At 42.1% G+C, this 14,880-nt stretch overlaps 1 protein-coding gene across 4 annotated transcripts; it reads right to left on the bottom strand.

The window, feature by feature from the left end:
- Positions 1-176: 176 nt before the first annotated feature.
- Positions 177-3,126, bottom strand: LOC110530546 (zinc finger protein 333). 4 transcript variants are annotated; one of them, XM_036986197.1, is made up of 4 exons: positions 2,593-3,126; positions 2,397-2,518; positions 2,123-2,237; positions 177-1,929 (listed from the first exon to the last, which is right to left on the bottom strand). In XM_036986197.1, exons 1-4 carry the CDS (start codon positions 2,816-2,818, stop codon positions 818-820), a joined length of 1,575 nt encoding a protein of 524 aa, XP_036842092.1. In that variant the 5' UTR covers positions 2,819-3,126; the 3' UTR covers positions 177-817. The 4 variants fall into 4 exon arrangements, with proteins under 4 accessions (XP_036842092.1, XP_021469398.2, XP_036842093.1 ...); XM_021613723.2 differs by having other exon boundaries at positions 2,614-3,124; XM_036986198.1 differs by having other exon boundaries at positions 2,397-3,125.
- Between the last annotated feature and the right edge of the window lie 11,754 nt (positions 3,127-14,880).

The following is a 14,880-nucleotide window of genomic DNA, read 5'->3' on the forward strand; positions in this document are numbered from 1 at the left end:
TACATTCATGTGGCGGCTACCATGATTACAGATAATCATGAATGAATTTGTGAATAACAAGTGAGAAAGTGACAGATGCGCAAAGATCATGCCCCCAAAACATGCTAACCTCTCACCATTAATAGTAACATGGGAGGTTAGCATTTTTGGGGGGGCATGATATTTATCTCTGTAACTTTCTCACTCATCATTATTCAAGATCAATTTATGATTATCCGTAGTCATGGTAGGGTTTACAATGTAGAAGGGTTCAGAAACAAATTCAATACTTATTTACAATAAAAGTGACTCCAAAATGACGCACCATATTCCAGAACACAACCAAAACTAACTGCAAATGCATCCAACAAGTTTGTAGAGTCACAAGCTTGATGTAGTCATTAGGTGCTAAGAATAAGGGGCGAAGTACTAAACTTCTGACAGATTTTTATACACTAAGTGAAATTGTCCAAATACTTATGCCACCTTCAAATGGGGGAACTAGATACATAAAGTGCCTTAATTTCTAAATGGTAAAACAGATGTATGAAAATACCCTCAAATAAAAGGTGACATTCTGTACTGTCGCCTCATGAAAAACATTTGATCTCAAATCCAAAATCCTGGAGTATAAAGCCAAATTAAAAGTTGTAGCTTCACTGTGCAAATAAATACATAGGGGAGTGTATCAGTAGAGGTATTGGATACAAAAAGAAAGCACATCAGATAGTGTAGAAGATAGCGAGTAGGGATGATTGAGCTACATTTTCACATTGAAATTGTTTCCGAAGCATAATGCAATTATGTTCCTATTTGTTCCATCTGTTCTGAGACTACATTAAACTTTGTGTGGATCCCCAGGGTATGCGGGTGCCACGTATTGAGACACTGGACTCTCTCCTATGTGAGTTCTCTGATGTGACTTCATGCTGGAGCGCTGAGTGAAGCATTTCCCACACTGTGTGCACTTGTAGGGCTTCTCTCCGCTATGGACCACAGCATGTCTGATCAGGTTGCATTGCTTGGTGAAACTCCTGCCACACTGTTCGCAGGTGTACGGTTTCTCTCCGGTGTGACTTCGGAGGTGTTCTTTGAGCTGCCAGAAACGTGGGAAACTCTTACCACAGAAGGTGCAGCTGAAACGCCTCTCGGTGGTGCTGCCAGAACTCCACTGAGTCCTCATTCTCTTCACCATGTTAAAACTACTGCGACTCAGGCTATATCCTGAGAAGGTGGAGGTGGTGGCCATGTTTGACCCTGTCATGCACTCACTCAATCTCACTGTTGCTTCTGAAGCCCTGTATTGATGCTGCCTTGGCTGTAGAGCTAAACTATTTCCATCATTACTTGAGTTCAGCATCTCACTGCTCTGTCCCTCTGGCATCTGTTGTCTAGTCTCATCAGCCAATGTCCTGACATGTCTTGTCATGTGTTTTGCTGCACTGAACATGTTAGCATGTGGTTTCCATATAGAAGAGTGAAGCGATGGCCCTACTTCACCTGTCATAGTAGGAAAAGATGGCAGCCCCCTATGAGATGGGAAAATTGAGATATTCTGAGAGTACTCTTCTGTGGAATGAAAGGAGAAATCTGGGTGGCAGACAGGGTCACTGTCTCCGCCTGGATCCACAGAGGTCCACAGCTGCCCATCAGACTCATCCATGACAAACTGGTCAGGTCCTGCCAGGGCCGTGGTCTGATCTAACTCCTCCTCTTTCTCATCCTTCACCATCACTAGGTCTAGTGAGTCGTCGTCCTCGTCTGGCCGGTGCTGCTCTGTACTGAACACCTCTGTAGATGCGAGCCGGGGTGTTCCTGGTTCCTCTGGACGATCAGAATTGGTGTAATGTTCCACTGAGTCTCTGGGAGATATATTGGGTTGTGTGATGAAGTCCTCATCACGGTGCCGTTGCTCAAAGGATGGTGGTTCTCCAGGCTTGGAACCAGACTCTAAAGATTTGGAGATCAACATAAAATAAACATTACAAAAGACCCTTAACAGTTGCAAAACATGACTGCTTTAGAACCGTGCGCTAAATATGCCAGAACATAAAACACTAATGTAATTTGGAACGTGCATACCACCACACCCTCACAGTCTTCCATAGACAGACTGAGCAGTACCCCTTATGGTCACACCCACCCTCTCCAGTGATCCTGAACTCTTCCTGAGGGTCAGTCTTCCACACATCCTCTGCTGTCTCCTCATCTTTGATCAGTATGGGTTCAGTCTCCACTCTCTGCTCCACATCTGTAGGCTGTAACAGGGAAAGAGGTTATTACTCAGGACACACACCATATCTTACCCTTTTCATGCTCATGAATCACACAAAAGCAGTAAATTCTCCTGATAATCCAATAACATAATTGATCCAAGATGTCAGGTCTCTGTAATTGTAAAAGTTGATGTATCACACATGGGGTTGAGAGTCCCCTTCAACAGACATCTCGCTGTCTCTCCACTGTGAGCTACTCCTCTGCTTGTTCAAAACAATCTTGACTGGATATGGAGATCTCTCTGATGCCATGGGGTAAAAACCTAGAAAATAATTGTATTTGGTCAAATATTATGGCTATTCACACATTTGGATTTTGCATATTCAATCAATTTACCATGAATAATAACACAACTACCCTTTCGTCTGCGCGTCTTCTTCAACTCGCTCTCCATAATTTGACACTTCCTTTTCAATACATCAATATCTCGCTGGCTTTGGGTCATTTCCAAACGTATAACAGCACAGCTATCATCTACACGTTTGTTTATTTCTGCTACAGCTGCTTTAGCCAATACCTCCATAATGGATACAAACTGCTCCTGAAAATTGCAGCTGGCCATCCTGTCCAGCCCAGTATTTATTCGCTGTGACTAAGTAAATATGTTTAAACAATTTTGCTAGCCAATGAGCAATAAATAATCAGTATATTTCCAGTTCTCACGCTATGGCAAATGTTGATATTGGACCAATTCGACATTTGTAAGAGATCTATTTAGGCAAACGATGTTGATAAATGCCACCATGTCTCAAATCGGAGATGCGTGCGCAATCGCGCTTCCGTTTTCTTCTTCTTCATCACCATATTCGGTGTTAAAGAGCGGTTCGTATCCAATATGTTGCATTACCGCCCCCTAATGGACTACAATATACATATATTTACATCCTGATACAAAATTGGAAAAGGGGAAAAGGAAAAAAAAAATTAAAAGTATATATAACATTTAAAAAAACACCCATCCAACTAATTCTAAAAACCCACTAACCCATTCCACTATTTTAACCCTATCTGCTCCTGCACCATGCCAGCGGCCTGGGAGGACAGGGCACCACCACTCAACACACCTTGTAAGTCTTCTGAAGTCAAATCTCATATACCCAAATACTTCTCTGCAGCTGCCACAACAACATCTATTTTCTGTGATTTACATTCTATTTATGCGGTTGATAACCATTGCTATGAAAGCTAAGAAGCCAACCTTACTGAAGGATATATCACTCGTTGGCCTATCGCTCTGTGCTGGCATCAGTAGTGTTAAGTACTTAAGTAAAAATACTTTAAAGTACTACTTAAGTAGTTTTTTAGTGTATCTGTACTTTTACATTCCTAAAGAAAATAATGTACTTTTTACTCCATACATTTTCCCTGACACCCAAAAGTACTTGTTACATTTTGACAGGAAAATGGTCCAATTCACAAACTTATCAAGAGAACATCCCTGGTCATCACTACTGCCTCTGATCTGGAGGACTCACTAAACACAAATGTTTCGTTTGTAAATTATGTGTGAGTGTTGGAGCGTGCCCTGGCTATCCGTCAATAAAAAAAACATATGAAAATTGTCCAGTCTGGTTTGCTTAATATAAGGAAGTTTCAATTATTTATACTTTTACTTTTGATACTTAAGTATATTTTAGCAATTATATTTACTTTTGATATTTAAGTATATTTAAAACCAAATACTTTTACTCAAGTAGTATTTTACTGGGTGACTTTCACTTTTACTTGAGTCATTTTCTATTAAGGCATCTTTACATTTACTCTAGTATGACAATTTAATAATTTTCCACCACTGGCTGGCATAGATCTACTATTCTCAGGGATCCTCTCAGGATCCTTCTCCCTTGACCCATCCTCCTCTACTTACTTCACTGCCTCCGCATGACACCTAATGCACTACTCTGACTCTAGCTACCCCAGAAATCACTCCTTTCAAGAAACATATCTTCACCCAAGTTATTTGACACGGAGCGCCTGCTCCCTCTGCTCAGAAGAAACACAAACAAATATCACAAGTCCACTACAGGTTACCTTCACGGATTCATCTGCAACTCCTTTCCCACCCACCCTGAAACCACAAATGGATCCGCCCAAAGGGCATCCATACATTCTCAAAAAATGTTACTTCTACTGGACCAGATTATTTTTTATTTCCATCGATGCCAGGCTCGGGTTCCGAGCTTTTCACCACACTTTCCACCTCACTTAACTAGCCCTCATTCACTTACACTTTACCTCCAGAACTCTGTCTGGTGCACTCCATTCATATTTTTCTTATTTTTCTCCTGTGGATTTTATATGGTGGTTGGCAAAAAACTTTAAGGCGCATTACTACCACCAAATGGACTGGAGTGTGAAATAGAGACAGGGGTCTAAATCAGGGCAACCCAATCCTGGAGAGCTACCATCCTGTAGGTTTTCACTCCAACCCTAATCTAGTGCACCCGATTCTAATAATTAGCAGGTTGATAAACTGAATCAAATCAGTTACAACTGGGATTAGAGTGAAAACCTACAGGGAAAAAAACTGGCAAACAAATGTCTCCCTTTCCCTCCCATATTGCTGGCACTGAAATTGAACGTGTTCCGCTGTATCCATCTCCTCCTAACAGTGATCACACCTCCCAGTCTGAAGTTTTCTTACCAGTTTTAATGTACTGTTGAGCCTTGTGTGTCCCATTCTCATCCTTGTGATTACACTTTCCTCCTTCTCTCTCGACCTAAGGACCTCCCTGCCTCCACCTTTTCCTGGATCTTATACAGGTCTTCCCTTTCCATCCCTGTTCCACAACTCTTGCATTTTGTTATTAACCACTGTTCCTATCAACCACTTGGCATCTTCTCCTACATGAGCTGGTTCCCAGTGGAACATCACAACTACCCCATCTGTCTCACACCATACAAGCACTGAAAAATCTCATACAATACATCTAGTCTGCTCCGAGACACAAATGCATTTAAGCTCATCAGTGTTGCACAGGAGTCAGAGCAGCTCCTCCACCCACTCTGCAGCCAATAGTATGGCCAGCAACTTCATTGTGTAAACAGATAAATTATCAGTTGCTCTTTTTGTCACTGCCACCTTAAACTCAGGAACACTAAAAGCTGCACTTGTCCTCCCTGTTTTATGGTGCTCAGATCCATCTGTGAATATATTCAAGACAGCATGTTCTTAAATGTTCACTTACAATATTTACTGGATCTACTCCTTTCTCACCCTCTTAAGCAACCCTAGGCATATCATTGGCTGAGGGAGCAACCAGGGAGGGATAGCAGGAAGAACCACTGATGGGCTCTCTCTCGCCATGCCATTACCCATCCACCCCAAACTTGTATTCAGATTTTGTTCATGCTCCCAGCCCTCTAGGAGCACCTTTTTTGTAGGATGTGTAACCCTAAGTCCTTGTAGATTTACCCAATATGTCAAGGCTAGTTGTTGTCTTAACTTTAAGGGCATGTCTCCCCACTCTACCTGCAGAGCTGCCACCGGGGAGGTCCTGATTGCTACACAACATATTCTTAGAGCTTGAGCCTGGATTACATCTAACTTTTTCAAAGATGTCTGAGCTTCTGATCCATATGCTACAGTTCCATTGTCCAGGGATGAACTTGACAGCGCAATTCACCGAGTGTACAAAACATTAGGAACACCTTCCTAATATTGAGTTGCACCCCCTTTTGCCCTCAGAACAGCTTCAATTCGTCAGGGCATGTACTCTATAAGGTGTTGAAAGCGTTCCACAGGGATGCTGGCCCATGTTGACTCCAATGCTTCTCACAGTTGTGTCAAGTTGGCTGGATGTCTTTTGGGTGGTGGACCATTATTGATACACAATGGAAACTGTTGAGCGTGAAAAACCCAGCAGCGTTGCAGTTCTTGACACAATAAAACCGGTTGGCCTCAACTTCGATGATGTCATCTATAAAATAGCCTCCAACACTCTACTCAACAAACTGGATACAGTCTATCACAGTGCCATCCGTTTTGTCACCAAAGCCCCATACACTACCCACCATTGCGACCTGTACGCTCTCGTTGGTTCAAATCAAATCAAAATCAAATCAAATTTATTCATATAGCCCTTCGTACATCAGCTGATATCTCAAAGTGCTGTACAGAAACCCAGCCTAAAACCCCAAACAGCAAGCAATGCAGGTGTAGAAGCACGGTGGCTAGGAAAAACTACCTAGAAAGGCCAAAACCTAGGAAGAAACCTAGAGAGGAACCAGGCTAGGTTGGTTGGCCCTCGCTTCATACTCGTCGCCAAATCCACTGGCTACAGGTTATCTACAAGTCTCTGCTAGGTAAAGCCCCGCCTTATCTCAACTCACTGGTCACCATAGCAGCACCCACTCGTAGCACGCGCTCCAGCAGGTATATCTCACTGGTCACCCCCAAAGCCAATTCCCCCTTTGGTCGTATTTCCTTCCAGTTCTCTGTTGCCCATGACTGGAACAAATTTCAAAAATCTCTGAAGCTGGAGACTCACATCTCCCTCACTAGCTTTAAGCACCAGCTGTCAGAGCAGCTTACAGATCACTGCACCTGTACATAGCCCATCTGTAAAGAGCCCATCTATCTACCTCATCCCCATACTGGTATTTATTTATTTTGCTCCTTTGCACCCCAGTATCTCTATCTGCACATTCATCCTCTGCCGATCTACCATTCCAGTGTTTAATTGCTATATTGTAATTACTTCGCCACTATGGCCTATTTACTTCCTTAATTTACCTAATTTGCACTCACTGTATATAGACTTTTTGTTTTCTTTTGTTCTACTGTATTATTGACTGTATGTTTTGTTTATTCCATGTGTAACTCTGTGTTGTATGTGTCGAATTGCTACGCTTTATCTTGGCCAGGTCGCAGTTGCAAATGAGAACTTGTTCTCAACTAGCCTACCTGGTTAAATAAAGGTGAAATAAATAAATCAAATAAAAAATAAAATAAAAATGTATGGGGAATATTTCAACCTCTCTTCCCCAGCACCCCGTCATCCGCAAACAATGACCTCCTAATATCTGGTCTAAAACTGGGAGAATACATTGTCAATCATAATGGAGAACAAAAGACCAATGACAGTTCCCTGGGGTGGTACCATTATCTACCTCTAACTTTCTGACATAGAAATCCTCACCCTCACTTGTACTGATTGCCCAAAAAGAAAATCCTTTATCCAGTTAAAAACCCTTCCTCCAACCCCCATGATATCCAGTTTGATAAGTAAGCCTTCCTTCCAAATCATAGGCCTTCTCTACATCAAAGAAAACCGCTCCCACCACTTCCTTATTTGCCTGTGCATTCTGTATGACTGACTCTAGGCACAGTAAAGGATCCATCATTCCCCTTCCTTTCCTGAACCCACTTTGATCTGGTGACATTAGGCCTCTGCTCTCCAGGAAGAACATCAGCCTTTCCGTTATCAAATCAAATTTTATTTGTCAAATGCTCCTAATACAACAGGTATTACCTTACCATGAAATGCTTACTTACAAGCCCTTAACCAACAATGCAGTTAAAGAAAGAGTTAAGAAAATATTTACTAAATAAACTAAAGTAAAAATAGTAAAATAAAAATAAAAAGTAACACAAAAATAACAGTAACGAGGCTATATACAGGGGGTACCGGTACCGAGTCAAAGTGCGGGGGTAAGGTTAGTCAAGTTATTTTGTACATGTAGGTAGGGGTAAATTGACTATGCATAGATAAAAAATAAATAGATGCATAGATAAAAAATAGCTACCCTCTGTAGCGCCTTATGCCGAGCAGTTGCCATACCAGGCGGCGATGCAACCGGTCAAGATGATCTCTATGGTGCAGCTGTAGAACCTTTTGAGGATCTGGAGACTCATGCCAAATCTTTTCAGTCTCCTGATGGGGAAAAGATGTTGTCGTGCCCTCTTCGTGACTGTCTTGGTGTGTTTGAACCATGATAGTTTGTTGGTGATGTGGACACCAAGGAACTTGAAACTCTCGACCCGCTCCACGACAGCCCCGGGAATGTTAATGGGGGCCTGTTCGACACGTTTTTTCCTGTAGTTCATGATCAGCTCCTTTGTTTTGCTCACATTGAGGGAGAGGTTGTTGTCCTGGCACCACACTGCCAGGTCTCTGACCTCCTCCCTATAGGCTGTCTAATCGTTGTCGGTTATCAGGCTTACCTCTGTTGTGTCGTCAACAAACTTAATGATGGTGTTGGAGTTGTGTTTGGCCACTCCGTCGTGGGTGAACAGGGAGTACAGGAGGGGACAAAGCACACACCCTTGAGGGACCCCAGTGTTGAGGATCAGCATGGCAGATGTGTTGTTGCCTACCTTTACCACCTGGGGGCGGGCCCGTAAGAAAGTCCAGGATCCAGTTGCAGAGGGAGGTGTTTAGTCCTAGAGTCCTTAGCTTTGTGATGAGCTTTGAGGGCACTATGGTGTTGAACAGTGAGCTAGTAGTCAATGAACAGCATCCTCACATAGGTGTTCCTTTTGTCCAGGTGGGAAAGGGCAGTGTGGAGTGTGATTGAGATTGCATCGTCTGTAGATCTGTTGGGGCGGCATGCAAATTGGAGTGGGTCTAGGATATCCAGGATGATGGTCTTGATGTGAGTCATGAACAGCCTTTCAAAGTGAGTGAGTGCTACGGTGTGGTAATCACTTAGGCAGGTTACCTTTGCTTCCTTGGTCACAGGGACTATGGTGGCCTGCTTGAAACATGTAGGTATTACAGACTCGGCCAGGGACAGGTTGAAAATATCAGTGACACTTGCCAGTTGGTCCGCGCATGCTTGGGTACCCGTCCTAGTAATCTGTCTGGCCCTGTGGCTTTGTGAATGTTGACCTGCTAAATGTCTTGCTCACATCGGCTATGGAGAGAGTGATCACATAGTCGTCCGGAACAGATGGTGCTCTCATGTGTCGTGACTTTGGCTATGCCGGATTAATTGATAAGACATACTATTCTATAAAATAATTGATCCGTAATCAATATCACCTGATTGAGCTAATCATGTAAATGTAATTAACTAGAGAGTCGGGCACCACAAAATAATATTTATAGAGCTGTTATCTTCCGAATAAACTCTTAAAGACCTAGTAATATTTTACATCATTAGCAGTCAATATCAATCGTCATCTTACTTCAGTCTCATCATCTGAAAGTTGTAAATTCTTGGTTATCTGCAATAACCCTGGCTAACAAGTTGAATCAGCAATACAAAATTGGGTTTAATGATTTATTTACTAAATACCTAACTAATCACACAGAATTCACATACACACAATTAATCATAACTTGATTACAAATTACGTCATAAAGGAAAACGTCCCTAGCGGGCGGAACAGATATGACAGCTTGTTACACAAAGGAAAAGGGGCTGGGTTGAGTGAAAGAGCGGGAGACTGAGGAACAAAGGGAAAAAGCTGTGCTATCGTAAATACAGTATCTTATGCATTCTAAATTACCGCCCATTTGGAAAAGGAAAATGCAATAAATATTTACTCTGAGCTGCGCTTCAGTAGGTTGGTGGTAGATGGAAGAACGTGTTGCCAAACCGAGTCCTTTGAAGAATGTCTCTGGTTGTCAATTGGATACGTTGTAGTAACGTCGTTGGGTGATAGACGGGATACTCTGTCTGTTCCTTCCTAAACCTCGTTGCATCTGCTGTTGCTAACTCAATGGCTAGAAGGTATCACTTCTGTAGTGAATAAAAGTTAAAGTTCATACCATTCGCTACCAAAGCTCACGCTGATGTTGGTTTCGTTCTGTAGTTATTATCTAAACCATTCTGATATAGGACCGTCGTCCCCACATCTTCGGAACAGAAAGTTCTATTGTCGTCAATGCTTTATATAGGAAGGGAGAAGAGGGCGTGTTTGAAAAGTTTTATAGCCCATGTCCCTTCACAGAGGCGGGCCACTGAGTGAGCAGCCCTAACTTATGAAAACCCAATTCTCACATTTTAGAAGCTAAAATTAAATTTCATCCCATCACAAATAATTTCATATTCAAACATTTAAATTGAACAACAATGGTCTACAGCTTATCATGAGGTACTCTACCTCAGGCAAGCACGTCACATCGGTCTCGCTAAAGAAAAACATATTTGTCCAGTTTGAGGTGAGTAATTGCTGTTCTGATGTCCAGAAGCTCTTTTCGGTCATAGGAGACGGTAGCGGCAACATTATGTACGAAAAAAGTTTTAAAAATAAGTTACACGCAATAAAACAAACAAAATATCACAGTTGGTTAGGAGCCCGTAAAACGGCAGTCATCCCCTCCGGCGCCATTTTATATCCTTTCCATAAGTTTACATGTATGAAATGCCAATGCTATCGGCCTATAGTTTGGACTAGTAGGGTCATTCTTCCCTGGTTTGTCGGCACTACTAAAGCCTGCTTCAAACTGTCAGGCAGTTTCCTCATTGTAAAAGCCCAATACTTTCCCCATTGTAGTGTCATTGAGATGAGACATCATGATGTAAAACATCTCATCCTTCCCATTTAGATCCTACCCCAGCTTTAGCTATAACTCTCTTAATCTCAGCCAAGGTAAAAGGAGCATTCAATGCATCCTCCACCACTTCTCTCTGTTCCAGGACCCCAGTATGTTCTCCGCTGCCCCTATTCTGTCAGATTACTTGAGCTGTGTACCTTCATAAATGCCTGAGCTAACATTTCTGCCTTCTCCAGATCTCTCACTGCAACAGCCTCCCCGCTTTTCTGCATTGGGAGATCCCAATCTCGTCTGACCCCACTCATCCTCTTAATTGCACTTCTGTTTAACTGGTGAGGTAAGTATTTGTTAGCGTAAATATGAGACTGCAACAGCCCTTCAAATTTGGCAGAGTTTAGCACTGGCAAGGCAAATACCAGGGTGTTTTCTAGGCCAATCGGCCACAAGATGGCAGTATGATTCCTTTTATGTCGTTTGTCACTAGATGTACGACCGACAGGTTAGGAGAGCATTTTAGCTAACCCTAACCCTTTTCCTAACCTTAACCTAGGTGTCCTAAGCTGCCGCGTTAATTATCCTAACCTGCTGTGTAAGTTATCCTAACCTGCTAGGAAAAAGTCACTTCCGGTTGTAGCTGTACTCCCTCTAGTAAGAACCCAGCTATATCTATTGACTAAAAAGAGAAGACCTTAAAGACTTTGGATAGACTGTTTTTAGTAAATATATATGGCTACATGCAGGGGAGAGTGTAATGCAGTGGCTCATATGGTTATCAATGTATAAAAGGCAATATGCATTGATAATGCACAACACACTGTGGTAAAATACAAAAACACTTTCTTCAACCATTTAAAAAAAGTAATGGTGCCTAATGAGTCTAATGATGCCTTCATGAACGATTGAACATAGGCGTCATTTCCACAGCCTAATGAAACCATTCTGAAACTGTGGTATGGTATTTATTAAAGGATTGAAAGGGGATATAACTTATTTGACACACAGTTGGGAAACAAAACTAGTTTCATAGAACCTTCAAATAAACTGAATTTCATTATATATTTCAAGTAACTATTGCATAATACATGAATTATTGCTGATTTACATTGAGGTCCTTCTCTTTGGTTTTTAAATGCAAGTACATATATAAGTGAAGGTATTAGATATAAAGAGTATTGCATATTAGATAGTGTGTAGAAGAAGAGAGCAAGTAGTGTTGATTGAGCTGCACGAGAGAATATGCATAACAGTACAGTAGTACTGATATACAGGTAACTGCCAAAATAAAGGAAGAACCAACATAAAGTGTTGTAATAGGGCGTTGAGCCACTACGAGCTAGAACAGCTTCAATGCACTTTGGCATAGATTCTGCAGTCTTGAACTCTATTGGAGGGATGTAACACTATTCCTCCATGAGAAATTCCATCATTTGTTGTTTTTATTGATGGTGGTGGAAAAGGCTGCCTCAGGCCCCGCTCCAGAATCTCCCATAATTGAGTTGAGATCTGGTGACTGAGACGGCCATGGCATATGGTTTACATCGTTTTCATGCTCATCAAACATTCCGTGACCATTTGTGCCCTATGGATGGGGTCATTGTCATCCTATGGGGCATAGCCATGGTAGCCAAAACAATGTCCTGTTCAGCATTTTTATACATAACCCTAAGCATGATGGGCTGTTTATTGCTTAATTAACACAGGAACCACACCTGTGTGGAAGCACCTGTTTTCAATATACTTTTGTGTCCCTCATTTACTCAAGTGTTTCCATTACTTTGGCTGTTGCCTGTATCTTTGTGAGAGTAAGTGAATTATGATTGCATGTGTGTGTGTGTGTGTATACAATAGGCAGGATTCCACTGACCCAGGTTTATTCGACAAAAGCAATGTCGCAACATTGTGACGTGTAATGGAAACATAGGAGACATTTCTAAAGACTGACAACATTTTAAACGGTTCAACAGCGGTGGATTTTTATTTAGTCAAACGTCATTTATTGTTTAAGATTATGGTCAAAACAGTTTTGAAAAAAATGATGATTGCCGAATCATTTTTGAAGGTATGCAAGGAGCGAGTTGTCACCTCGTAACTATAAAACTCCATTCACAATATGTATCAAAATGTGTATGAGTATGCTGATGGACACCCCGACACCCCTAACCACGGCTCTGGCTGTTCTCTGTGACTGATAAAGGCCAATTGAATGTTATGTTATTTTGACTACAGGCCTGTTGTAGAACATGAAGCCTCTAAGCCTGACCCCACTGCTTTATTCCCCTGACCCCGACCATCCCACCCCTAACACACTGTCAATGTTACTCCTCACGAGTTCCGGGGTGACTGAGGTAAAAACAAAGAATAAGAAAGAGAGTTAAGACTGTTCCTACCTTCACTCTGCACCAGCACAACCAAGCAGCAGCAAGCGATAATGCAAGAAACACCTAAACTTCCCCTGTTGACTTCCTACTCTCTTTTTCCCCTCTTGCGTTCTCTTTCTATATATCTCCCTAATTATCTCCGCCTCTGCTGATTGTATGATTTACTGGTTCATTGATTTGTCAAACTACCAATCATATCAATCTATTTCTCTTATCTATTTAGCCATCTACAATATGTAATGAGCCTCGATTAAGATGATCAGTTTTATAAAGTATCAGTGGTGTCAGTTTAGACAATGTTCACAGTAAAAGTGTAGTTTCCAGATGTAAAATGTAAAGTTGTACGAACATGTATAGCCTATTTGACTGAAATAAATATTTTATTGCCTAGTTTTGAGACTACATAAGGCATTTTAAGGCAGCATAGTAACTTCAAAATATAACTCAGAAAATCCAAATGAATTTAGTTATTAACTTGACCTGATATGACTGTCCCTTGTGGCAAGAAGTGACATCCCAGATAGTCAAATACTAACTAGACAACACATACTAAATGGCTCCTATATAGAGTGCCTTTGGAAAGTATTCAGACCACTTGACTTTTTCCACATTTTGTTACGTTACAGCCTTGTTCTAAAATGTATTAAATAGTTTTTTCCCTCATCAATCTACACACAATACCCCAAAATGACAAAGCAAAAACAGTTTTTAGAAATTGTAGCTAATTTATAAAATATAAAAAACTGAAATATGACATTTACATAAGGTCTCAGATCCTTTACTCAGTACTTTGTTGAAGCACCTTTGGCAGTGATTTCAGCCTCGAGTCGTCTTGGGTATGCCGCTACAAGCTTGGCACAACTGTATTTGGGGGGTTTCTCCCATTCTTCTCTGCAGATCCATTCAAGCTCGGTCAGGTTGGATGGGGAGTGTTGCATCACAGCTATTTTCAGGTCTCTCCAGAGATTTTTGATTGGGTTCAAGTCCGGGCTCTGGCTGGGCCACTCAAAGACATTCAGAGACTAGTCCCAAAACCTCTCCTTAGTTGTCTTGGCTGTGTGCTTAGGGTCTTTGTCCTAATATAAGTTGACCCTTCACCCCAGTCTGAGGTCCCGAGCGCTCTGGAGCAGGTTTTCATCAAGGATCTCTCTGTACTTTGCTCCGTTCATCTTTGCCTCAATCCTGACTAGTCTCCCAGTCCCTGTTGCTGAAAATCATCCCCACAGCATGCTGCCACCACCATGCTTCACCATAGGGATGGTTCCAGGTTTACTCCAGATGTCACACTTGGCATTCAGGCCAAAGAGTTCAATCTTGGTTCCATCAGACGAGAGAATCTTGTTTCTCATGGTCTGAGAGTCTTTAGGTGCCTTTTGCCAAACTCCAAGCGGGCTGTCATGTGCCTTTTACTGAGGAGTGGCTTCCGTCTGGCCACTCTACCATAAAGGCCTGATTGGTGGAGTGCTGCAGAGATGGTTGTCCTTCTGGAAGGTTCTCCCATCTCCACAGAGGAACTCTAGAACTCTGAGTGACTATCAGGTTCTTGGTCACCTCCCTTTGGCTGGGCGGCAAGCTCTAGGAAGAGTCTTGGTGGTTCCAAACTTCTTCCATTTAAGAATGATGGAGGCCAGTGTGTTCTTGGGCACCTTCAATGCTTTAGAAATGTTTTGGTACCCTTCCCCAGATCTATGCCTCGACACAATCCTGTCTCGGAGCTCTACGGACAATTCCTTCAACCTCGTGGCTTGGTTATTGCACTGGCATGCACTGTCCACTGTGGACATATAGACAGGTGTGTG

Source organism: Oncorhynchus mykiss, chromosome 8 (assembly GCF_013265735.2).
Source record: "Oncorhynchus mykiss isolate Arlee chromosome 8, USDA_OmykA_1.1, whole genome shotgun sequence".
NCBI classification, from domain to species: Eukaryota; Metazoa; Chordata; class Actinopteri; order Salmoniformes; family Salmonidae; genus Oncorhynchus; species Oncorhynchus mykiss.

What these genes read in the sequence shown, in the direction of transcription:
- LOC110530546 (XM_036986197.1), bottom strand. Translation starts at nt 2,818, where the DNA reads ATGGCCAGCTGCAATTTTCAGGAGCAGTTTGTATCCATTATGGAGGTA. An exon ending in TAGTTGTGTTATTATTCATG is followed by an intron (nt 2,519 to 2,592) that starts GTAAATTGATTG and finishes ATTATTTTCTAG; the next exon opens with GTTTTTACCCCATGGCATCA. An exon ending in GTTCAGGATCACTGGAGAGG is followed by an intron (nt 1,930 to 2,122) that starts GTGGGTGTGACC and finishes CCAAATCTTTAG; the next exon opens with AGTCTGGTTCCAAGCCTGGA.